The 27,087-nt window shown below is 42.4% G+C and overlaps 1 protein-coding gene across 2 annotated transcripts in view; it reads right to left on the bottom strand.

Annotated features, from left to right (window-relative positions):
• The window catches only part of Vwc2 (von Willebrand factor C domain containing 2), a 170,176-nt gene extending 143,089 nt beyond the window's left edge, over positions 1-27,087 (bottom strand). Inside the window, exon 1 of one of the 2 annotated variants that reach the window (XR_007341753.1) lies at positions 26,368-27,081. Coding sequence is in view for 1 of the 2 variants with exons in the window: in XM_015490371.2 (XP_015345857.1) it covers positions 26,368-27,063 (696 nt within the window). In the remaining variant the exon portion in view is untranslated. Of the gene's footprint in view, positions 1-26,367 lie in introns of both variants that reach the window. The other variant, XM_015490371.2, reaches the window with a different exon arrangement.

Here is a 27,087-nt window from a genome sequence, read left to right as displayed (position 1 = left end):
AGATATATATATATATATATATATATTTAAAATAAAAATTTTAAAAAAATATATATATTTAATACCAGGTATTGAACCCAGGGGGACTTACCCACTGAGCCACATCCCCAGCCCTTTTTATGTTTTATTTTGAGACAGGGTTTCACTAAGTTGCTGAGGCTGGCTTTGAACTCATGATCCCCCTGCCTCAGTCTCCCAAATCACTATGATCACAGGCCTGTGCCACTGCGCCTGGCTGTTTTAGGAATATTAAAAAAAAAAATTGACATGTCCAGCAGTTTTCCAAGTGTGGACATAGACACCTTGGGTGTTTAGCAGGTCACTGTATGTACACATCCATTCACTGGGGACACATGGCTCTCACATCCAACGAGAGAGAGCATCTAAAGTGCTTAGTCATCTAATGACTGGGCTTCTTTATTAGCCTCCTTTTGAAAAAATGCTTTTGCTTTTTTGAAAGATTGATCAAATAATAAATTGCTACTGATTTCTGGCCCAGCCATTCATCATGAATAATCCCTCTTCTGTAGCCCTGGCAAGTCACTGCCCAACCTAGCATGGAGCATTTCCAAGGTTTCTGGTTATGAACACACTAGAACAGGGAAGGCAGGAAAGAGGTGAAAGGAGGAGAAAATGGGCCAAGCCTCTTGTGAGGGGCTGTATGAATGTTATGTCTGAATTCATGAATGCTAACACAACTCTACTACAATTACTGGCCCTATTTTTGATGAGGAAACTGAGACTCAGAGATATTAGGCAACTTGTCTGCAGCAGAAATTTCCTAAGGGGTTGAGCTTTGATTCCACCTGGGGCTCCTGACTGCAATCCCACTGTAATCACTTTCCTCCAAGGCCCTGGGTGATATTTTCTTCCAGCATCCAGTGTTATGCTGTTCTAGATATTAGGCTGCCATCTGCCTCTGGACTCTCTAGGTATTGGCCTAAACTCTACCTTTTGACACCAGACAAGTCAAGCACAACGGCCATTCCTGAAGAGATCGCACAGGAACTGCAGTAACTGCCAACTGAGTCCTCCTGTAGCAGTGCAGGGTACAGTGTGCATAATTTATTTCCTGGAAACATTGGGTAATTTCTGATATGGATTGACCCAGAACAAGGCAAAAACAGCACATAGAGTCCTGGCCATCAGAAGCAGACACCATAGATTGAAAGCTGCACTTTGAAATACAGTGATCATGTGAAACAGGTTTGTGAAGCCATGTTTCCTGTCTTCTCAGGAGCAGGGAGACAACATTTGATTTGTGTGTACCACAACATGATACAAATATCACTTGTGGGGCAAAGAACACAAGTAACATTTACAGATGTGACAGATGCTTCTTCTATGCAATGCAATCAGGAACAAACAAACAAACAAACATCCACTGAGCCACATCCCAGCCCTTTTTATGTTTTATTTTGAGACAGATTAGTGATCTGTGATCAACAGACTAGTTATTGCATAAAGTAGAAGCTCAAACAGGTACAGTTAAATGGTGGCAGATACATTCAAGCTTTGGGTTTAAATGTATGTTTGCCCTAGGCCAGAGTCAACCTGCCTGGGAGCCAGGACAAATATATGTGTACTTGTGTGTATGTTTGTGTGTGTGTTTTGTGTGTGTGCATGTGTGTGCATGTGTGTGCATGCATGCTTGGAAAAAAAAAAAGAAAAGAAAGGAAACTTTGGAAAACCTCAATCCAGGACAAAATATTGACCTGGTTTACAAAACAGTCTTAGAAGTTAAAATCAAACTTACAACAGTATAACAAAAAAGGTATGTTTTAGGGATATATTTTGACACAACAAAGTTTTTTGGGTTTTGCTACCATAACTAGTGTTTCTCTTGGTTGCTGTTGCCACGTGGTCTTATTTACCTTCACCTCCTACCATTTCCCTCATTCAGATTGCAGCACCTCTGTCTCAAGGGCAGACATACACAGCAAGCAGGAGGAAGAAAAGATTCTGAGTATTAAAAGCAGAGACCTTGAGTTGTCAGAGGCACGGGTTATCGCATGTTGGAGCCTTCAACTAAATGGATTTTGGCACAAGTCAGATATCCAAGATGGTATGGATTAGAGATGGAGAGCCAGACCCCACAGAGAGCAGTAGAGGTGGCTGGGGTTAGGGGTAAAAGAGGGTCAAATATCTGAATCTGTTCTCAGAAAGCTGCACCACCTAGCTCCTACCCCTCACCTTGGTGGTACTCCAGGGAGAGAATAAAAAGCATTGTATCTAGCTGTGAATTTGAAAGGAGGGGGAATGGACCCTATGTCATGTTCATAAGTATAGCTCCAGGAAAAGAGCAGGACCACAGAGCAAAGTGTGCAACTACAAATCAAATGACCCCAGATAGCTGGGCAGGAGGCCCTGAACCAGCAGCAGTTTCCCATGAGGGACATGCCCTCATGAAGAGGGCAAGGAACCTGGCCTGAGAAGGAAACTCTTAGGGTTACCACCTCAGAGCTGCAATTTCACCACACCATGTTGTGGAACCCACTCAAATGCAGCCAAACACAATGGGGAACTATTTTCTTAAAGGTTCTGCAATTTTATCAAAAAGCTGATGATGAGTTTTACGGTCTTAAATATTTAGAAATCCTAATTTGATTATTTAGAGAGTTGTTCACTTCTCAAAAATCAGAGTCAATGCTTAGAATTAGGGTTACCATGAGTGTGTCTCCTGGTCCCAGTCTGCTTCACCGGCTCCCCTACTGGGTTCCTATTTACTCTCACCCCAGGTTCAGCTGCCTAGTTCTGGTGAAGGAAGGCTGCTGAGAACAAGTTCCAAACTCTGTGGTTCCATCAGACGCCAGCCACATGCCTTCTAGTCCTACTCTCATCTGGGCTAAAGCCTTCCTGTTAACCACACGCACCTGGATCATAGAAACCAGAGCTTCTCTTTTGATGACAGGCTCTCACAGCCCTTGCCCCAGGACTCAAGTCACAAAACAGAAGCCTGCCTTCACTATGCAGAAGCCCCCACCTCTTGTGAGACAGTGCAATCCTAGGGCCTGGCCAGCCCCAAACCCAACACACAACCCAATTCTTAGTGAGACCTGCCTCATGGGCTCAGCGACTATGTTCGGACTGTCTTGTAGGCCTCACCACCCCTGTGTGTGGCAGGATCAGGTCACTGATTGGACTCTACTCAAGTAACCAGCCCTGCATTGACCTAACAGACAAAAATAATGTTGGGTCCTTGTCTTCGGAGATCAGTAATACTACTGAGCACAACTGACCCAGTCTTTGCTTAACCTGGGCTGTGCTATCCATGTTGTAGTCACAGTTGTTTCATTGAAAAAAAAAAATATTCTCATACATGTCTATTCCCCATGCTGATCTGTTCCTGGTAAAGCTCACATCTGATAAACTCCTGTTCACCACCGATAACATTAAAAGGAGTCCTCCTCTGGGAAGCCATCTTTGACCCTAACATGGAAGAGCTGGGGCCTGGCCCTCCATGAAGGCTTCACCTGGGCTTGTATCTATGTCTCCCATGACCCTCAGACAGTGTTGGGAATGTTGCTAAGTTAAGAAACAAGACAAAATCAACACTCAAGCCTGCGCTTATGTGAACTGAGCAGCCAGCAGAGGAAGATGCAGCCACTCTTGGACTTACCATGTGGCACATGAAGATTTCCCACTGAAATCCAAGCCTTGAGTCCTCTAGTGTGGCCCACAAAGACTCAGCGGGACTCTGGCCTGCCCTCCTTACAGCACAGGTACCCACCATTCCAACAAAGAGTCTGCTCAGCACCTCAGGGCACCTACTGTGTTGGACGCAAAGGATACTGTTCCTCCCAACTGGCAGTGAAAATAAAGACATTTCATTCACTTATTCTACTCCTGAGGCCAGTCCTTTGCCATTGCAGGGGGAAAGGTGAGAAAGGGATGATATCTGGGGTTTAAGGGAGAATAACCAAGGTGAGCATGCTGGACCTGGCCTCCACATGCAATCTCTCAGCTGATGGTGAAGTTCCTTCTCATTTATTCATTCATGCAACTTTCATAGCTGTTACACTGACTCTGCTTACAAAAAAACTATGCTTTAAAATATATCTAAGAAATACATCCTCAAACCTGAAGCACAACAATCAAGAACAGACAAGATTGGGAATACTTTTTTCAATGAAACAACCACGTCCACAACATGAATAGTACAGCCTTGGTCAAGATATGAACTCAGTGGTAATTAAAACAGAATGGCCCCTAATTAGTTAGACCCTTGTTGTCCTTAGTAATCATTTATGTCTACATCATATGTCCATAAGCAGCAGGGACTGTACAATAAATATTGACTCTATTTCTGAACAAAGAAGTAGATGTGGGTAATGTAGGATGAAATGATTCTTAAATATAAAATGAGACTTATAAAGTGAATACCACTTAACTGAAGTACTTTAAACATAAATTAAGTACCTGTATATGACCTAACCACTTCCCGGAGAAACGAACACCCCCCCCCCATCTTAAATGCACCTCAACTTTGCCAGAGTAGGGACCATGCCTCCATCACCCTCCAACACATGAATCCCCATAGGATGGTAAGTGGTTGAGATTTGGGGACTAATAATTTTATGTAAGTAATATAAAATAATTTTTATATTTTGTCACATATAGGTAACATTAAGGAACTCAGGTGCAATTAAGCAGCCATCAGTAGGAAATGTTTCCTTGGTTAATAACTGTGATTATAATAATTTTAACCATGAGAGCCAGGTTCTGAAATATTGCAGAGAGCTGGGTAAATTTTTATCTATTCTTATCTATGTCTCAAATCTCTTCGCATTGTGGGAAGTAGGAAGTCTTTTCCAGGACTTCTTTCTGCTCTTTTCTGTCTGTTCAGCAGCATTCCCTAATTACCCATCAGAATACCCACCCACTTTGGAATGCAACATACTTTTTAAAAATCCAGTTTAACACATCTTCCTGTTCTAAATGACCACGAAAGGTTTTTCATGGGAAAGAAGGAAGAGATGAGATGCCCAGGTCAACAATCCTGTCACCCATGTGGTGACCACCATTGCACTTCCTTCCAAACTGGAGATGTTTACTGTGAATTGTTGGAGTAGGTGCCATGAAATCCCACTGCTGCAAAATGCATTCGTTCTTGTAGCCAGGGAACAATTCCAGGCTGAAAACTCAAGAGCCGACAAATGGGAGGCATGAAAATCCCAGAATAAATTCCTAAATAATTGTAATGATTTCATTATTGGGATTAATTTAAACACAGAGAAGAAAGAGAAGTATGAGGCAACAGGCTCCAGTATAGATCTTTCTCAACCAACATTATTCAGCATGAAATGAACTCTTCTCCCCATTTTTATCAGTAGAGAAGTGGCGTTTATTTTTCTAACCTCCAAATTCTTTGATTCTGCAATGACCACAAAATAGAATTATCATAATGACAAAGAAAAAAACACTGGAATCTGCCCTGCCTATTTCCTTCCTATCATTCTCTTCCAATCACTTCCTCCTTGAAAAGACTTTGGTCCCTGAACCTCCTGAAGTTGGCCAGGCACACAGTACAAAGCCTCCATCTATTAGTTCCCTAATCCTAGTCTGTGCAGAATGGTGGCCAGCTGGACTCTGTAACTCCAGATCCAAAGCCAAATCTCAGTCATTTACTTGCTTGCTACATTTGCATGTGGTTTACTCCCCAGTGGTTCCTGTGAAAGGTGGTGAAACCTTTAAGTGGTGTATGAAGTGGTTAGGTCATTTGCGGTGCTACCTGTGAAATGGTTAAGGCAGTTCTTGTGGTAACACTGCTATACTGTCATGTGTAACTAATTAAAACAAATTTAAAAAATGGAAAAAAAAGAGCAAGGGTGGCCCATGAATTTCTCTCTCTGGCTTTCTGTGTCACCATGTGATCTCTTCCTCTCATATATGCTACAGCCACTGTGACGATATCTCCTATGGGGCCCTCAAACAAAGTCAGACAAATGAAGTCACCCAAGCTTAAATTTTCAGCCTGAAAAACCATATGCTAAATAACCCTCTTTTCTTTACACTTTACTCAGCCTTAGGTATTTTATTACAGGAGTGGAAACAGACTGATACAGTCAATAAGCTTGCACAGTACATGATGAAAAACAAAACAACAACAACAACAACAAAAAACCTACAACTTTGCTTCAAGAAGGGTTGCACAGCACTTCACAAAGTACTTAAGGATTAGATGCCCACATCTAAGGATAGGGTGAGATGCAGATAAAAACAAATCTGTCCATTGAAAGGCATCAAGATCTATATATTTAACCCATAGATGGAATAGAATATGCAGACACTACTATAAAAACATTAAAGCAATGACTTGAAAGAAGAGGTCTGATTTTGTATGTAAGGCATATGTAGAAATCAAGTAGGTTAATTCGAAGCCTTAGAGCACACAGTAGAACTTCAAGACTGTTTCTAATTCAGAACCTTCTACAGCAACCACAACACAGTCTACCTAATTCCTGTTTTTTAACCCTCTATTCTCTTTCAAGTTTTCTTTAAACAACTAAAAAATTTCTGCGGAATAAATGGAGGCTCAAAATTTCTTACTTACAAAATTGACAAATTATTTTTCAATTCCAAAGATGAAAGAAATGTATTTCATCTTGCAGAATGGAAATTCTACATGTGGGACCTGCAGCATCAACAAAGGCGGGGCCTCCTCCAATGGCATCATGCACCCTCCATCCCTCCATCCACCAATTGTATAAGACTGCAACAAACCTTGCTACAAGCCCTCTTGAGAATCTGTTGGTCAGAGAAAGATACAAAGTAATACCTAAATCACTCACCTCATATACACTGTAGTCAATATATGGAGGAGAAACTAATAAGATGGCAGAATATGTCAGATGCTATGTGCTTTTTGAGAGTTCCTAAGGCAAATTTTCACTTCTGATGGAATGACTGGTTAGAGAACAAGCTAGAATATGGTTAAGATGGGTGAGGAGGACTGGGCAGGTAGAGCAGAAAAGACAGCTACGTAGACAAGAGGCTGAAGGATGGAGATGAATATTCAGAGTATGCTGCCTATTCAAAACTGACTGAATGTAGTCATGATGAAGAGGTACAGCAGCAGAGCAGACATAGCAGGGAGAGAGGGAAGAGACTGGGAACACATCCTGTACATGCTGGGGGTGGGGTCTATGGTCCTTGCATGATAAAACAAGATCAACCTGGATCTTTGCTAACCAACAATTTCTTGTTCAATCATAAGCAACATTTATTTCACTGCCTTCTAGTTGCAACATCTGTAGTTACCTGCCTGCTGAGCTCACGTATTGTATCACAAAGGCCAAAAACAGTACAGCTAACCAGCATGGGTTTAAATCCAGCATACTTATTGGTGTAATTATTGGAAAGTAACTGAACATTGCTGTAGTTTAATGTCCAGACCTGTGAGTTGGAAATAACTCTTACAGTTTGGATCTTAAACATCCTCTAAAACTCCATGTTTACAAGTTTAGACCCCAGGGAGGCACTATTGTTAGGGATGGATTCTTTAAAAGATGGAGCCCAGCAGGAGGTCTTTAGGTCACTGGGGGCCTATCCCAGAAGAGGAGTGTGGGGCCTCAGTTTCTTCCATGCTTTCTTTTGTTTCTTGACCATGAAGTAAATGGTTTTGCTCCACCACAATGTGCTACTTCCCCACAGACCCAAAAGCAATGGGTCAAATCATTTGTGAACTAGAGCCTCCTAAATTGTAAGCCCAAGTAAACCTTATATATTTGTAAGATGATTATTTGAGATATTTTGTTATCATGATATAAAGATGGGGGCAGGGGATTAGCCAGGATGATAGAATGTGATAGACATCATCATCCAAGGTACATGTATGAAGACATGAATTGGTGTCAACAAGATATGAAAAATTGTGCTGTATACATGTAACAAGAATTGTAATGCATTTCGCTGTCATTTATTTTTTGTAAAAAAATCAATAAAAAAGATGGCTAATATAATAACAGTGTTGAGCTGAAAGGATTATTGTGGGGGATGAAATGAATTAAAACATACAACACTTAACAAATACCAGTTGTCACTGTTGGAGTTATCATGATGGAACTGCCAAGTATGAATATCCATTTTGTGCAAAAGAAACATCCTATAAATCAATTGTGAATTATTTTTTAAAACTGAAAAGAAAAATAAGCAAAGTCTATTCCAAGGCAATTTACAAAAGAGACAATCTGGATAGTCAATTAATATATGAAAGCATGTTCCTGCACATTCAAAATCAGGAAAACTCAAATCAAATGAGAATGTATCATAGGCACTATAGTTATAGGAGAAGAATGTGTGATGACATCAAGCTTTGGCAAATAGGAGCTCCTGAATTCTTATGTATGTCAGTACGCAAATAGACACAATGACTTTGGATCATGATACACAGGAAGTCATGATGGAAGGGTCAGGAGTGCAAAAATCCCTCCATTTCTTGTTTCCAGTCATGTCTCTCTAGGAGTGGGTATTCAAAGAAACTCTGCAGCCAGCTCTGTTTGGCCCCTCTGATCTTGAAAACTTTGGATGTCAGCTTGTCAATGGAAAATGGCATCTGTACCCCACTTTCAGTAAGCTTGCAGGTGCTGTGCTATATGTGGGCTCTGCAGTTGCTCTGACTATGGAGGTACAGATATGCTCCTGATCTGCTGGTGACATGCCATCCATCTAGCTGCACATCAAGCCTAGGACACTAACGCCTGACTTTGTGTCATTTCTCAGTTGGTTAAAAACTTGGAAGTAAAATAATAGGGTCCTGTTTATATGGACAATCTAAAATTGTAACAGCTTGGAATAAAGAAAAAACTTAGTAACAAGTGGAATTCATTAGTAAGAGCTGGAATATAAGAAAGTGGCAAAAATTAATGCATTATTATGCATGCAAAAAAGCTATGAATCTCAAAAACATTTTATTGGTGTTGGGCATAGAACCCAGAGCCTCATGTTTGCCAGGCAAGATCTGTACCACTGAGCCACATCCCCAGCCCATTTTTGTTTTATTTCTTTGAGCTAGGGTCTTACTAAGTTGCTTAGGGCCTTGCTGAGGTTGGTCTCAAACTTGTGTTCTCCTGCCTCAGCCTCCCATGTTGCTGGAATGACAGGCATGCACCACTGCACCTGGTGAGATTTAGTTTTATCTGTACCTTTTTATTTCATTAAAATAGAAACAAATGGGATAAAATGACAGCATCTGGAGTAACATGTGGTACCTGAACATCTGCATATTATTTAAGCACACTTGATATTTTGTACAAAAAATGTTTAAATATTCATTCTGTATCCAAATATATTTGGTAAATACCTAATGTATGCCAGGAAATACCCTAAATCCCACTTATTACCCCCATCTGGTAACCACCTGATACAGGGGTGTGATGAAGCTCCTCTGGGCTGAAGCCCTTCGTTGGGGATTCAAAGAGAGTGCAGAGAATGACATCACCATTTAACACCCCATTAGGACCCCTCAGAGGGTGTCCATGGTATTAACTGCTGAGGGCTAGACTCCAGGATGCACTGAGATCTACAGGTCCAGGCAGGTGGTGGCAGGCAAGATCTGTTCCCTAACCTGCATGTGGCTTCAGGCCAATTCCTGCAGGTCTGGCATTGCAGTCCCAGGATGTTATGGTTTGAATGTGAGATATCCCCCAAAGCTCACAAGTGAGACAATGCAAGAAGGTTCAGAGGAGAAATGATTGGATTGTGAGAGTCTTGACCCAATCAGTGGATTAATCCCTGATGGGATTAACTGAGTGGTAACTAGAGGCAGGTGGGGTGTGGCTGGAGGAAGTGGTTAATTGCTAGTGTGGCTATGGGGTTTACATTTCGTATCTGAAGCTAGAGTATCTCTGCTTCCTGGTCACCATGATGTAAGCTGCTTCCCTCTGCTACACTCTTCATTATGATGTTCTGCCTTACCTCAAGCTCTGAGAAATGGAGCCGGCCTTCTATGGACGAAGACCTCTGAAAATGCGAGCCCTTGAATAAATTTTTTCCTTCTCTATAGTTTTTCTGGTCAGATCCTTAAGTCACAGTGAAAAAGCTGACTAAAACACAGGATAAGTTACACAGGCAGAATTCCATGTGCCCTTCTATCCCAGCAACTTCCTGATGGGCTCCAAAAGGGAAGACGCTGTAAGGAACCCCAGTTCTTACTGGCCTCCTCCCAGTAAGCCCACTGGAAACACAAAGCCAGACACATCACTGGTGAGGAAGCCTCTGACCATCAAGATGGGAGGTTTCTAGTTTTCTCCCAGAAGAGCAAGCATCAGGATACACTACCAAAGACAGGTGGAATTGTATCCTCACATTGCAACAGTACAGAGATTTGAGGAGTAAGGCAACTCTGTAGCTAAAAGGCACCATCTCAGGCCAGTCCCTTCACCTTGCTGAGCCTCAGTGTTCTCATACAAAAAAGGGGAAAGAGGAAGATATCTGAGAAACAAAGCAGGGTACAATCCCAATGGTCACACTACTTAATGTACATGGGTGCAAATTAAAGTGTCTAATGCAGTGTAAAAGTGTGTGGCAGGAGTGGACAACCAGACTCTGGGTCCAACCTACTTCTGCCATTGATTGACTGTGTGACCTTGAACAAGATACCTTGAACTTGTTCCTCAGTCTCCTTATCTGGAAAAGGGGGATGATTAAATAATGCTCACAATATGCTTAGGCACTCAACTCCCTCAGTATCTGAGGGAGTTGATTCCAGGATCCTTGTACAGATCCTTGTAGATCCCAAAATCCACAGATGCTCAAGTTCCTTATACAAAATGACTAAGCATTTGCATATAGCCTATGTATGCCCTCCCCGATATTTAACCATCTCTATATGATTTATAATACCTAATACAATGCAAAAGCTATGTTAATGTTGCTTTATTGTATCTCTAGGAAATAATGAACAAGTCTGTACATGTTCAGTACACACTTTTAAGTTTTTCTCCAGTACTTTCAAGCCATAGTAAGTTGAATCCATAGACAGAGAACCCACAGATAGAGAGGGCTGGCTGTATTCCAAAATAATATCCAACACATGTTCCTTTCTCAGAGGTGCTTCCCCTTCAGCCATGCTACCTCCCTATGTATACAAAGAAGCCATGCCTTAGTTTTCTTGAGAACAGACACAAGCTGGAACAAGTAACTCATTGCTTACATTTGAGTTTTTAAGTATTACAATAGTGAAGCTTTCCAGAGTGAAAGTGGTCATTTTTCAGTACTTGTTAAGCTGGTTTTTCTTACCAAGAATAAGAAAGGAGGTTCAACCATGGAGCAGAAATAAGGAAGATGTATTCAAAGCATGCACTGCAGGGAAGGCAGGCTATCTTTGGTATTGAAAAGGAAGACTTGAGCCAGGAAGGAAGAAGGGCAAATGGCAAAGGCAAGAGTTCAAATGCTTGAACCCAGGCTTGAGTCAACCTGAGGTTGGAGAACATCCCCCAATCTTAGTGAAGTCTGAGAAGTCCAAGCTGGTCTTCCACTCCCCTGGACACATTCTGGAGACCTTGTAGACCTCTGAGAAAGTTGGCTTTTGATAGGTTCTGGGACCCCTGAGACATGGAGGAATCAGTGTTCTTAATGCCAGACACTGAGAAATTTTGTCCCAATGGTGATGGAGTGAAATCAAGTCAAATGAGCAAAAGGCTTTTATTTGGGCTCTTGTTTAGGACGGGTGACCCAGCACCAACAAGAAGATGCCAGGCTGGCTCCCTGATTGAAAGAAGGGAGCTCATTTCATTGGTTACTTGCAGAGGTGGGAATGTTAATTGGCTTTAGGTGTACCCAACACAAACATTTTGAAGTGTACCAAAGAAAAGTTACTGTAGCTTGTTGAAAGCCATCTGAGGCTGTATATGGACTATATCAAGCATCACAGCCTAATGAATAAGATAATCTCATGTCTGGGAGCTTCCAGTGGACATTTCCTCTGTATAAGATTGCCTAGACACATTGTGAGTCCTATTCAGCTCTGCTAGGTCCCACATAGCACCAGAGATGGGGTGACTTGCTGTAGCCACACAGCCTCTCGAGATGGGTGTGACCTGCCAAGATGCCAATCAACCTGCTGACTGCAAGACATCACGAAGCAAGAACCCACCCTGAAAACTTATCCTTGCCTTTGATGGATCCCCTTAAATAAACCTCAGGAGCCATTTTCTAATTGTCTAGCTCCAGCTCCTTTGTGGACTGGACTTATCAGGGGCTCCAATTTTTGAAAATATCTTTCTGACTTTGTCTTTTGTTCTTCATTAATTATTAATTTCTTAGGTGACTTTCCCCCTCCTTGGCAGGAAGAACCACCTAGTGAGGCACTGGCTACCTCCCCATAGTAACTGTTCAAGAGAGTGCCTACAGGGAAGCCCCACCTCAGGATGCAAAGCTGACCCTGGTTGAGGGTGGCACACACCAAGCCTCCAGGGGTCTACCATCAGGCCATGAGTCAAGCTCCAGAGTGCATTTGCCATTTGTCCCCATGGTGGTCTCTGTGTAATTTTATCATGGGACACATACTAACAAGAAGACCTAACAGGCACTGTCCATCCTCTTCTGGGGTGCAGAGTATAGCAGAGATCCCTGGGGACCAGTAGTACAGAGGGACTTGAGACAAGTCAGCTGCAGGGGGTAAAGACCCCAGTCCCAGGGGCTCTAAAAAGGCCCGTGACCATAGCCAAGGGAGCTAGAAAAATGTCCCCATGAAAGTGCAGGACCAGCAGCACCCTGGCATTGTGGGCTGAATTCTACCAGGGGCAAGAAGCAGGAGATAGCACAGAATAAGATTTCCTTCCTAACACCGTAATACTACAAGAGTTCTTCCCACTTGGAATAAATAAAAGAAGGTAAAGATGTGTTCAGAGGGGAGAATTCCTGAAATGCTGAGTGATTACCAAAAGTAATGAGATTCCTGATACCCCAAAAGACTGGGATATCCCGGAAGAGACTTAGCTAAAATTGCCAAGCATAAATGTTTTCAGCCATCTGCAGATGTGGGGAGTCACAAAACTAAAAGAAGTGTTCTAAAACTAAAGAAAATTATCTCCACATTCACACATCTGAATTTTGTTGGGTTCCTTCTGACTCTGCTGTGGATTATTCTGATGAGCTCAGACTAAGAAACAAGTTGCCAGAGGCAGGAACCTAAAAGCAGCCTCTCCACCTGGCCCAGGGCATGCAGCCTCCCAAAGCCATTGTCACAGTTTTGTCACCAGGTGGCGAAAGTGTCCTTTCTAGATTCTCAATCCATCAAACCTGTGTCCAGCTCACACTCTTAGCAAGATGCACACAGAAGACAAGTCACCAAGTCCCCTTCTATGCAAAACACGACATCTTATTAGCGTCTGAGAATCTGGAATAATTGTATTAATTCAGAGCTGGAGGAAAGGGCAGAAGTGATGCCTTTTGACTCCACTTTTATAGAGTGAAAATACCCACAGGTCTGGTGTATTGCCAAGACAGGATGGACACCTGAACACTGGTCTGGTCACAGAACCCAGCCACCAGTATAAACATCTTCATTACCGAGTGCTCAGAATCCACATGCATCCTGGGCCATGAGGGGCCCTGATCTCTCTACTACCTGCAAGATTCCCAGAAGTGACTACCTTCTTCTCCACAATCACCTGGAATCGAATCTCTTCCCAGTTCCACTTCAGTTTTCCTTCCCTGAAATTGTCTTATCAAAGCATTCCAAGGCATTATCACATGCTTCCTTCAAACTTGACCAGAAGCAGGACACAGCTGATCCATGTACTCTCCTGCCCCACAATCTCAAAGGCTGGCCAGTGCCCCTGCTGTCTCATGTCCCTTTGCTCACCAGGGCCAGCACAAAAAAGGCTCCACATTCCCTGACATGCCCACTGCTCCCACGGGAAGGGAGTGAGTCTAAAATTGAATGAGGCTGATCCACAGGCCACCTTTAACCTCCAACATAAGTAGCAAGAGAAAACCAGTGACAGAGAGCCTTCTTCTGCCCTTCAGAGAAGATTTTTGTCGTTGTTGTTGCTGCTGCTGCTATTCTCTTTTCCTTTCCACGCCAACTCCACGGACCGTAGGGTAGAGTCACAGCACACCAGCCTGCCAAAGAGAGGTGACACAGCTTTCTTCTCATGCACCAACCAACAGCGTGGCCTTCTTTATGCTTTAGCTTGAGGCAAGACCCTTGTCTACTAACATCTTCCAATTCCTCTTCTAAATAATTCTCTCAGATTAACAGGAATCGTGCAGGAACTTGCTAGGTCAATCGTGAGAGGGGATATGTTGGCAGTATTTACACAGAATTTGTATTTGCTGGCAAAGAGCTGAGAAGCTTAGAGAATCAGGAGGAAGAACCCTTCTTCTCTGCTAGTGGTGCAGACCTGAGGAACATTCTGGAATCTGTAGGCATGACTGACATATAGTTACATGGATGCACCAATAAATATCCTGCTGCAGTGGAGGCAGGTGAATGTGCCTTGTTGGGTGTATGGCCTCCTGCTCTAAGTCCCGCAAACCAGTGCAGAGAATGGAGGGACCAAGGACCACAGGGCAGTGGGCGACCAGATTCAGTGCATCCATCTGGTACTGTACCTAGGGTAGGGAGGGGTCTTGCCTCCCGTCTGGGGGCCTAGGTGATGCCAAGACACTTGTGGAATTCCTTTAGTGGATAATTTGCTCATTCTCAGATTCCTAAATCAAGCCCTTAAGAGAAGGGAGGTGATGTCACCTGGATATGACAAACTACTCTGGACTACTGGAATAAATGAAGTCCTTCTGCTAACTTTTGCTGAAAGGTGAACCACTTTTTTTCTTTTTTAAAAAAAGGAAGATCCAAACACTTTTGTTTTAGAATGAGAATAAAGTATTAAAGCTAAGTAACCCTTGGGAGAATGAATCAGGGGATACTTTTCACTTACCACACAAATGCCTAAAATCAAATATCTTCAGAAGAGTAGGCTTTTAAAAGACAACTGTGGCATGGGGACTGGTTCTCTCTTGAAGACTGCAAATCCATTTTTTCAGGGATCAGTCAAGTAAGTAAATGAAGTACAAACTACATGCAGTAATAAGGAGTGGTGAGGACTGTGGCAAATGAGGAAAAAGTAATGCATTGAAACTAGTATGTGTTTATCAACACACACACACACACACACACACACACACACACACACACATGCATCAGAAGGAAAGAGCTATGTTGCCCCTTTTGGCATTCCTCACTCTAGATGGCAGCAACAACAGACACCTTAAGCAGGGAGCAATGACAATGACCAAAGGGGTATGACATTCTACCCACAGCTGGTATGGCCCCAGCAACAGGGATCAGACTCCCAGCCATAAAGTGGCCTGTGTGGGCATGGCCTGATGTCAGAGTCTGGCTGTCTTGTTAAAGCTCATTCAGGGTACATCAGCTGCCAGTCACTCAGGAAGAGCTGGAGCTCAGCCCAGCCAGCAGCAGACACACCGCTGGCTCACACCCCTGGCCCTATCCCTCTGCCTGGAACTAAGTGCTCTCAAATTAGAGCAGGGCACCACAGCAGTTTTTCTAGGTAATCAAGTCCTTTTTCTGTGGGGTTTTAAGCTCCGGTAAAGAGGAGCCTGGAGGGCTCATTCAACCAGAAAGGAATCCATCTTTGCACTCAGATACACTGGTGTGATGGTCCCTGAGACCTGACCATTAAATTGTATCCTTCATCCCTCGCTGTTACCCAGAAGCAAGATGAGCTTATTTTCTTGGCTTCCTGGAGGGTACTGAGAGCCCAGAAATGAACTCTGCCAACAGCAGGAGGTTACCCAGAACTGAGAGGCAGACTCCAGAGCACAGTTTATCCCTCAGGCCACCTCTCCTGCTCCTCATACCCAGGGGAAGGAGCAGCCTTGTCAGAATCCTTTTTCTTATCCTTTTTCTGACACTTCTGCATGTGTAACAAAGTTGCACCACTAGCAAGTGGCTGCACTGGGTCTCAGGGCAGGCCTGCCCCAAATGAGAAGGGGATGTGACCTTCCTTCTGGCCACTTGCTGATCACAGCCAACAGGACAAAATGCTACAGTCACAGTGGATTCCCTGACTGGGTTACTGTGCCCCTAGACATTACCAAGAGGAGAGGTCCGGTCCTAATACTCCAAAAATAGTTAACAAATAAGAGTGGTAACTTGCTTCAAACATTTTTTTATAATATTTATTCATTTCAAGTCTCCTAAAAAGTACTGAGATATCTTTGTAAAAGGCAAACAATTCCAAAACAAAATAAAAAATAAATTGCTTTAAAGGTGGATGTAAGCAAGACAAAGATACAATACAGAAGGACCAGTCTGTTTTGGATGGTTGAAAGGACTATTTCTTAGCAGCCCTGTGCCCCAAAAGTACAGAGAGACAACTAGAAAGGAAGATCATTTTGAAGTATTCTGACATTTAGGACAGAAAGGGCAGGAAAATTTGCTCATGGTTCAATGGAGCTTGGTGGTTGTCTGGAGTAGGCATCCCTGGGAAGCAGGAGGGGTCCTTGAAAGTGTCCACTTCTATCTTGATTTGCCCTAAAGCTGAGCTAGCCCCTAGTACCTTTTATTTTCCAAGAGAATTTGAAAGCTTTATCTACTGGCCTGTCCTATTTAAAGTTCCCAAGTCAAACTAAAGTTTAAGACAAACCGACCCCTCCCAGGTAAAGACAGACCCTGGAGACTTAACATCACTCAGTCTATACTGGGGTTCTTCACCCCATACCCAGGTGTGGGTTGTTCAGGACTCTTTGGTATACTGTGGAACTCCAACAGCACATCTGGCCACTACCCAGGAGATGTCAGTAACATCCTCCATCCTCACGTCCATATGATAATCAAAATAACTCCAGGAAGTGTAAATGTCCCCTGGGAGAAGGCAGGCATCCTTATTCTCGGGTAAGAGCCACTAGTCTACCGTTTAGTAAACAAAAGGTTTTATTCTCTCCTTAACTGTGACTTTGCTTCTTCTGTGATCATTTTCCTCCCTCCTGATTTTTTTTTTTTTTTTTTTTTTTTTTTTTTTGAGATAAAGGGTCTCACTATGTTGCCCAGGCACTGGTCTCAAACTCCTGGGCTCCAGCGATTCTCCTGCCTCAGCTTCCTGAGTAACTGGAACTACAGGTATGTATCATGGTGGCTTATTATTTCTTAAAATTACTTTTGTTTGGATTCCTTGGTGCATATATAAATCAGATTAACATTTGCTTCTCTTTATTCTTCAAAGATGTTATCTTAGTGTGTTGTGACTGTAGCCCTTAATGAGACAAAAGAATTCTAGTGTAATGTCTTCTCTCTGATAGCTTTGAGCATCTTTTTTCGTCTTTGGTGTTCTGCAGTATCACTACAATGTGGTTAGGTATGATACATTTTTTTTAAATGTCTTTAGATTCACTGTTTTTTCTGAATCAGACAATTGGTCTTTCAACTAGAAAGTCTTGGACACTTACTTCTTGATTTCTCCCATGCACTCTGCTATCTCCATTAGAATTCTAATCAGGTGTATGCTAGATTTCTCATTCTCTCCTCCATGTGGAAACATGTCACTACTATGTTCCACCATATGCCTGCCTTTCATATTGGCTACTTTCCTTGGAGCTATCTGCTGGTTCACTAAATTATCTCTTCATCAGTATCTAACAGACTACTGTTAAGTACTCCTCTCACTAATTCCCATTAATTGATTCCCATGCTTTTATTACCCATTTATTCAAGTTGTATTTGATTTTTCTTCAAAGCTGACTAGTATTCCATATGCATTTCCATTCTTTATCAATGAATTTTATTCCAACATATATTTCTTTATTTATATTAAATATACTTATTTTATATTCCAATAGCTGAGTCTGATATGACATATTTTATCTTGGCTGACTCTTACTTTTTGAGGCCCTTTCTTTTTGAGTGTAATTTTAGTTTTGAGGTCACATTCTCTGGAATGCAGTTTGTACGAATTTTTTGCAGCCTGGTTGGAGGGTGTATTCCACCTCTAAATGTTTGCTTAGGTCAGATACCTGTAGACTCCTCCCCCACCCCTCAAAAAAAAAAATCCACATGGATTTTGTAGGTTATACAGAGAAGCATGATTTGGCTTCCATACCCATAACAGATTTGTATGCTAGAGACTAAAACTACCCAAAGAAAACATTTTCTTCCCCTTTGCACAGTGATGAGGCCTGTTGAGAGGTGTTTGCCTACACTTTTCTTTTGCAGAACAGGCTCTTCAAGAGAAACTGGATATATGAGATAGATATTTATCTGAATCTTTCATCATAGGGCCCTGGACTCATCATATGCCTCAGTCTTGCCCCATGAGCACAGACCTCAGGGACCAACAGATGCCTCCAGACAACCACCACAGCAAGGACTCCTTTGTTCTGTGGATTACAATATCCCCTTCTAGGAATTAATTTATTTAACTTTCTTCCTATTTCAGCTGTGCTTTTCAAAACACACTGCTGTAGTTGGGATTGCAAATGTCTTTCAAAGGCCCATGTGGTCAGGGTTTGGTTCCCAGTGTGGTGATACTGGGAAGTGATAGAACTTTGAAGAGGTGGGGCCTAGTGAGAAGTCCTTAGGTCATGGGGGTGCTCCTATAAGGGGGACTGTGGGACCCAGGCTCCTTCCTTTCTTTTTTTTTTTCTATGGCTCATGACATGAGTGGTTTTACCCAGCCATGTGCTCTCATCATGATGTACTACCCCATAGTAGACCCAAAACAGTGGGGCCAATATATCACGGGCTAGAGCTTTTAAAACTGTGAGCCAAAACAACTCTTTTTCTTTAGTAAGTTGATTATCTCAGATATTTTGTTATAGTATGGAAGGCTGATGAATGTAGATATTCAGGAGTTCACGGATTTGTCAAAGGTGGGATTTTCAGGCCATCTTCCATATTCCCAGGAAAGAAATGCTCTCTATATGTTTAAAGCAATATCATTTCTGCCACAAGTGGAAATGCACAGAGCCACAGGACATTTTAATTTTCAATTCTTATGCTTTCTCAGTGGCTAGTGCTTCTGAGAAAACCCACAGGGCCATCGGCAGATGACTGACATCATCCTTTTCCACAGATTCGAAAGGCAGTCTATGTCCTGGCCGCACCCCAGTGCCTGACAGAAATAGAATGAGAAGTGAGATCCAGCTGGCAGGATCTCAGCCTTGGAGCAGATGAGCAGCAAGGAGGATTTCCAGCTACGTGGTCAGAAAAGTGCCATGAAGATGGTTACAGGGCATGCAGGCCTGGGCGAAAAGCCACATCCTTTATTCAAACTCACAATTGTTATATTTGAGAAAAACTCTTTTCTTTTCCCTAGAACATCTGCTCCAGGACTCCTCTGTCATTCAAAACTGAGCCATCAACAAGAAGAGTCTATTATTAATAATAACAATAATAACAGTAATAAACAAGGCAGTGGCTCCCAGCTGCATACCCACTTACAGCCTCCCCACGAGGCCCTCAGAACACGTCACACACCAGTGTTCCTGACTGTCTCCTGGAGACACCCATTTGTGTCTCCTGAATCTAGCCCAGTGCCTGGCTCATGGTTCAAATTATTATGAACAAATAAGTGCAAGAATGTTTATTCTGTTGGAATTTACCAGATTTGGAGGGGAAATGCTCTGTGGGGGAAACCTAGCTCCAAATGTCAGCACTGAGCTGGGCATGATGATGCATGCCTCTAATCCCAGTGACTTGGAAGACTGAGGCAGGAGAATCACAAATTCTAAGCCAGCTTCAGCAACTTAGAGAGGCCCTAAGCAACTTAGTGAGACCCTGTCTCAAAACAAAAAAAATATTATAAAGGGCTGTGGATGTGGCTCAGTGGTTAAGTGCCCCTAGGTTCAACCCTTAGTACCAAAAAAATAATAAAAAAAGATAAAAAAAAAATAAGCCAGTGCTGAAGAAGAAGGTATCTATAGATATTTCTCCTAGAGCCCCAGACTGCTAGGGTACAGTCATCACTTCTCACAGATACACATTCTCCTAAATGTTCACATCAGATCTCGGAGTGAGCTGCTCTTAAGTATATCTCATTTGCTTCTTATAATGTAAGAGAGATGCAGGTTTTACCTATGTTATATCACCAGAAAACAATGAGAACAGTGAAGCTCTAAAATTTTTCCCAGAGGCACAGAATGATGGAGAGTGATGTTTTATACTGACATCTCTAGACTCTAAATGCCCTGTGCTTGAAGTCCCCAAAGCTCACCCTCTGAAATCTGTGAAGGGGACAGGACTTGATAACACTGAACCTGGAGATCCCAAACCTCCTTTGCCTACCAGCTAGCTGTCTGATTTGAATAAGACATGTATTTCCTATTTTCTAGGGTGAAACTTCAAAGAAACAGATTCAAGGGGGAGTCACATGACCACTAAGTGGAGAGCTCCATAGCAAATGCCCTCTCCAGTGCTCAGCTCTGGTACATGGCTGCCATCAGGGAGTATTACCATTTTCACAAGAAATAGACAATCTGCATATTTATACGAACCTCTCATCTGGTAAATAATGGCCACTTGGAATACCTTCTAAGGCCAGATGTGACTCTTGGGTCACAGGTTGGCCCGAGATAGGCCTGGTCACCCCTGAGGTCCTATTCACCTCTTCAGATCTCACTGAGGTCCTATCTACCTCTTCAGATCTCACATTCTTATACACTGCTCACTGGAATCCTTCCCCATTGTCCTTGAGGAACACCTAAGACCAAATTTGTTTGTTATCATTACAACTCAGTATTTCATACTTTGAAGTAGGTAGACATTTATTTTATTCTAGATAGCCTGAGTCAGATATAATATAAATCCACATAAATAAAGCTTATCTAAGATCCACTGAATATCCGTTGGACAGAAACATGGGCTGGATGTTCCAAGTCTGTGGAAGTATTCTTTTTTCCAGGTACCTGATACTAAATACCATTCTTTTTGCCACACACAAACTGCTGCTTCATCAGCATATGGTCATGAAGACACTGTGGAACAGCTGGAAGAGCAGGATTGTCAGAGTTCAACAGAGTAGGACTCAAATCTTGGCTCTACCATTTATTAGCTCTGCGACCAGGATCAAGTTACTCGACTCTTTTTGAACCTTAGTTTTCTTTCCTTCAAAATAAAGAAAATACCACCAGCTCATCAATCTGTCCTATAAATTGACAAAGGAAAATAAGCTAATGCATAATAAATTTTAGATACATACTGGCTTCCTCTGACCATTAGAAAAGGCTAGACTGTATTTATACATCAAACATTGCATAAGGCATGTAAGTAAGAGTTTTTAAGATTATGTTGCTCCCACCTGAGTTAGAAACACATTGAAAAGTCCAAAGAAGCCAAGCCAAATGGATTCCTTCTTTTTAAAAAATTGTGATTGTTTAAATGGCTTTAGGTAGAAAGGCAGCATTTGCAAAATCTTAACCAGAACAAAATCAGAGGTGGCAACAGCACATATATTAGACTGTCTCACAGAAAAGGGCACAAACTTAATACAAACTGAGTCATTTTACTTTGTAAAGGTAGATAATAATAACATTATTTTTGGTTCAGCAATATCAGCCACAAGAATATGAAGACTGAAAAGTATGATTAATTGTGTCTTTCTCTTTACTGGCACAATTTCAAAGCTTTAATAGAGATCTATTTAGATGAAGGGTTTGGTTCCAAATGTCATGTGAGAATAATTTTTCATTGATAAAAGTCCAGAAATGAGATTTTGCAATGGGGTTAATGGCAAGTCAGATACTGAAGCCATGGGAGAGCAGTTGGCTCTCTATGGTCCCAGATCAATTTGTCCACCAGAACCCCTTTCAACATTTTTCAAGCTTTGAAAGGTAGTCTAGCAAGCCGCACTTATTAATAATTCATTCTCTCTTTTTTTTCAAAGTCTTATACAATTCTCAATCAAGAGCTTCTGATCAGCTCTGATGACCATTGCTGACACCCTGAACTGATACCACCCCAACTAAACACAAAGGAACATAATGATTTAGTTATCCTATAAGGCCTTATTTCAGAAAGCACAGATTTCATTAGATTCTATAAAACACTGAAACAAGGCTGTAGACTCCTGTTCAAACGTCACAATCCAACAGGAGACCATAATTCTCATAACGGGAACAACTTATTCTCTTGATCACAATAGAAGTACTTTTATTAATGAATTTCAAATTTGATTTGCTTGTGGAATGAATAGTGATCATTAAGGGCAGATGTAAAACTGCTCAATAACCCCCTCCCTCCTTCACCTTTTAGTTATCTATGATAAAAGGATCTATTCACATAAGTAATATAAGAATTCCAAAAGGAGCACTAAGAATAGAATAGACACAGAAACTGAATATGCATCGGAGGCCATTTGGGTATTTATATTCATCAGTGAGTTCATTACCACTTAATCTCTGCATTCTTTGTAAATACTTTCTTCCTTTTATTCATATTTACTAGTGCATCCTTCCCCAATCAATGCTCCTTGGGTCTGTTTCTACAAGGTCAACTCTGGTCACAGACATCCTACATTATGGGCAGAATTGTGTCCCCCTCAAATTCATATTTTGCAATTATATCCCCTAAATACCCCAGAATCTGAATGCACTTGGGGATACGACAAGTTATTTAAAGAGGTGATTAAGAGATCATTAGAGTTGGCTTCAATCCATTAGTTTTGGTGACTTTAAAAGAAGAAGAAGAAGCTTGGGTTTGGGCCACAGCTCAATGGTAGAGTACTTCCTGCCTAGCATGCACAAGAACCTGAGTCCCAGTGCTAGCAAAAAAAAAAAAAAAAAAAAAAAAATGGACACAGACATATCTCCAGGGGGAAAAACAGATAGAGACACCGAAACCACCTGGAAACCAAGGAAATAGGACTCAGAAAGAATCAAACCTGTACACACCTTGATCCTAGACCTCTAGCCCTCAGGACTATGAGGCAATAAGTTTCTGTTGCTTAAGGCACCCAGATTTTAGTACTTTGTTATTTAAGCCCTAGAAAGTCAATATATCCTAGGAAGCACAGATATGAATTATTTATAAAACATATATAAACCAATGAACAGGCTTCCTCAAAGTTGGATGTCTGGTGGCACAGGTTGAAGAATAAGATATTCGGTACAACTTAAGAGTTAGTAGAGAAAAAAACTCTGCTACTATCTATATTTTTCTTTGGACTCACAAATTAAGTTACAACCATTCCCTAATGAATGGGGATGCTACACTCATTATTACTAGCAACTTAATGGCGTTTTGTTGTATCAGTGATGTTTTCTACCCATGTGGCTGAGATTAAACAGACTGTAAAGGAAGAGGAGTTTTGATGAGTAAATGAATCCAGAAAGAAGAGGGAAGACAGGTTTGGAATCTGTACAATACTTGGCACAGAAAGTGGCAAGAAAGCTTATGTGCCCAAAGACTCAGAAATCCAGGAAGCTAAGGAGAAGCCACTATTGTTGGGGCCAAATGCCCTGCACATCACAGGCAACAGCAGCTCAGGAGTTTTATCTGCTCCTCACTTCAGTCACAGTCAAGGTGGGTCCAGACTCCATCAGTAGTGATTTCCTCTCAGGAAGTAGAGAATAGACTATTTCAGGGCTGTTCATCTCTCAGAGAAAGAGAGCCAGGCGCCATCTCTCTCTCACTTCCTTCTGTGCCAAGGTAAACACTGTTCCAAGTATGACCTTATTGTGCCACAATCTCCATTTGAATTACATTTTCTTCAGAGTAGCTCAAAGCACTTCTGATAGAAAATGCTTCCTTTTTCTTTTTCCATATACTTTGTGCTGTGCAAACTGCAGACCTACAATTTATCTCTCTCTAAAGCCCACAATACCCAGAGCAGGCATGTTACCAATTGCTTTGGTCTGGCCTCAGCATCACAACAAATTTCCTTTACTGCACCCCATGAACCCCATGGACTTACAGCTGGCCCTACCTCCTTCTGCATTCGTCTTTTCCATACCTGTCATCAAAATGCTGGGTTTTCCTTTCAACATTGTAGGAAACAAAAACAGAGACACTACGTGGTATGCACAAAGCCACACTACGTAAGAGAAATACCTAGAAATTTACCTGATGCTAACAGAAATGAGAAAACATGACACCATACAAAAAATACCTTTCTGTAGTGTACATAAGAGAAAGCAGAAAGCATATAATTAAAAATTCATAATAACTTTTCAGCATTCAAGCATGTGTGGATCCTAAGATGAAAGTTAAGAATAAAATGTCATTTGAAGATGAAAGATGCACTTAATACTCTAAAAACAGCTTTATTGGTTTTATAAGATTGTAATCTTTCCAGTCCCTCTTTGGTCAATATCATCTTCCATCCCCAGAGTTTGAAAAACACATTCTATGTATTGACTACCAGTTTTTGCAAACAGAAATCAAAGAAGAGATTCTTTTCCCCCAGAGGCAAAGACAGCTTTAGGGCTGTTCTTGGCCATGAGTTAAAAAAAAAAAAAAAAAAAAAAAAAAAAACAAGTTTCAATTTTTCCTTCTACCCGGGATGAATGGCCACTCTGAGAAGTATTTGGGCTCTTTAGATGAAAGTGGTAGTAATTCTTCAGCTTATTTTATGGAAACTTTATAAGAAAAAAACTGTGGAACACTAAATATTGCAAACAACAAATGTTATTAATTTAAGGACAGTTGCCTATCTTTGACCTTACAAAAGTTTGATTATCTTAATGAAAGTCAACTACTTATAAGAGAATTGTTTTATTGAGCCAGTACCTATGATATTTTCCCACAGCAAAATGGAAGGTGCCTCTTTAGGCTCCTTAGCACCCATGGATGCTTTTGCCTGTATATTTTGTGTAGTGACCAAAACATCTGAAGAAGTATACACCAGACTTCCCAACCAACAGGAGGGATTTGGAGAGAAGAGTTCCTGACTCAGAAATGTATCACTTAGGGATGGTTCATGGGAAATTCTCACCAGAGTTGTCTTTCTCTAAAGAGCTGAAGCCAAAGACTGTAAGTAATTAAATATTTTATGTCTGAAACTATACTTTGCTCACGAGCCTTACTGATAGCTTGACCCTCACACTACAGAGGTGAGAAAAGAAATCCAGAGGGGACATGTGCTCTGTTTTGGTAATATAGTTGCCTAATGTTCAAGCCAGAATGAAACCCATGTTTCCTGACTCTAAATCCCAGGACTCATTCCATATTTGTACATTATCTATGGTGTTGTCATTTCTGCCTTTACATGTCTATACAACTCGATAACACATTGCTACAACTCAGTAATGTGCCCTGGAATCAGCAGCTCTCACAGATTCCTCAAGAGTTCCTCCCTACCTGCCTTCCAAACTCCTCTTTAGGGGCTGTAGGTTCCAGTATGCCCTCTGCAGGCGAGAAAAAAAAAAGAATCTGTTGCTTGTTAAGTCAAGGGGCCCAGACCAGGGCCAGTCATGGGTTGAATCTACCTTGAGGAGTTTGGAAATGCTGAACATCTGCTGAGTTCTCTCAGAGTCCCCTAGCAGAGGAGAGTTTACCCAGGGCCAGCGCATGCGTGCTGGGCAGCACCTCCAAGCAAATCCACACCTCAATAGGGCTGGGCTTTTGGTTCAAGGTGGTGAGTAAGGGTTAAAAGCGTGAGCTATGGAGTAGCATTGCAGAGTTCTAACTGATGGATCTGCTTTCTAATAGCTTCATTGCCTTCAAGTTATTTAAATATTCTGTGTCTCAGTTTCCTCTTTATAAAATGGAGATAACAGACAATAATCTACCTTCTAGCATGGTATATGAAATTTAAATAAACTAATGCATATGAAAAACATAGCCTGGGGCCCAATACAGAAACATTGGGGCCATGACTAGTACTGTGAATATTACTGCTACTCTTCTGAAATGAAATCATTTTTAACTATAAACTGGACTTTGTGATTTTGCCATCCAGTATGATTTGGAGCCTAATTAGCCAATGTTTTCTTTTTCTTTTAATTTTTAGAACATTTGCATGATACCGTGAACAAATAATTTAGGGAAATGGCGTGTGTGTGTGTGTGTGTGTGTGTATGTATGTGTGTGTGTGTGTTAATCAGCTGTTAGTTTAAGAATATATCCCAAGTGTCATAGTAAATTACCCTGTTTGAAAACAGGTTGAGCATTTCACCTATAGTACTTCTTAGAAGCCATACATTCACGTTGAAAGTACAGTTGGTACTTTGGAGCTGTTCCCTTCATTACCTTGGGCTTCGTTCTAATGAAACCCTTTTATAGTGAATATCTAGGCACTCAATATGGATTGGCCAAATATCCTCTTGGAAGTGTTACCTCTACACTGTAAAAGAGAGGTCTTGTTAAAGGGTCATGAGAACCAAAAACTGCCTCTTAATAGTAGGGAACCATAGAACAAAAACTGCTTCACCCCTTCCAGGAAAGTGCAAAGTCGCCTGTCCTCTTACCACGAACTCTTCCAAAGTCTGATAGGTCTTGCCCCGGAACTCGCAGTAGTTCTTCCTCTCCTTGCACTGCGGGCAGCACTGGCTCGTGTCAACGTGGATGCAGCGCGGGTGCAGCCTCGGGCACTCGGGCTGTGCGCACAGCGGCCCCTCCTCGGTGCACAGGCACGGGCAGGCAGAGGGACCCGGCGCGAACTTCTCCCCAATAGCGTACACGAAGCCACTCTCGTCCACGCAGCCCTTCCCTCGGTAGTCTGGGTATGCGTACTCCTCAGGCAGCTCTGGCGTAGGCGCGAGTTCCCGGCTGATCGCGTCCTGGGCGGCTGCGGCCGGGATCTCCCCTTGGGGGGTGTCCCCGCGAGGTCGGACCTGCAAGTCCCCGGCCTTGGCGCCACCGCCTTGGACACCCCAGGCCTGCTTCTGCTTGCTCCACGCTTCGCGGCTGGAGAACCCACGGTTGCTCTTGCTCTTCCAGTCCCGGGCACTGCTGCCCTCGTCTCTCGCTGCGCGCCCGAGCTCGCTCACTCGCCCCGGGCCGTCCCGAGACGCGTGCTCGCGCTTCTCCTGGCCCGGCTGCTCTGGTGCCTGGGCCAGCTTCTCCAGAGGGATGCTCGGACTGCAAAGAGCCACCATCAGGCAGCAGGTGACCAGAAGGGAACTGGAGAGCGCGCCAACTGCCATCGCAGTGGAGCTGGGCATCCCCTACCACGTCCCGGCGGGCGG

Source organism: Marmota marmota, unplaced genomic scaffold (assembly GCF_001458135.2).
Source record: "Marmota marmota marmota unplaced genomic scaffold, marMar, whole genome shotgun sequence".
Classification (NCBI taxonomy): domain Eukaryota; kingdom Metazoa; phylum Chordata; class Mammalia; order Rodentia; family Sciuridae; genus Marmota; species Marmota marmota.
Note: the sequence above shows the minus strand (reverse complement) of the source record. Positions and strands in the feature narration are given on the sequence as shown.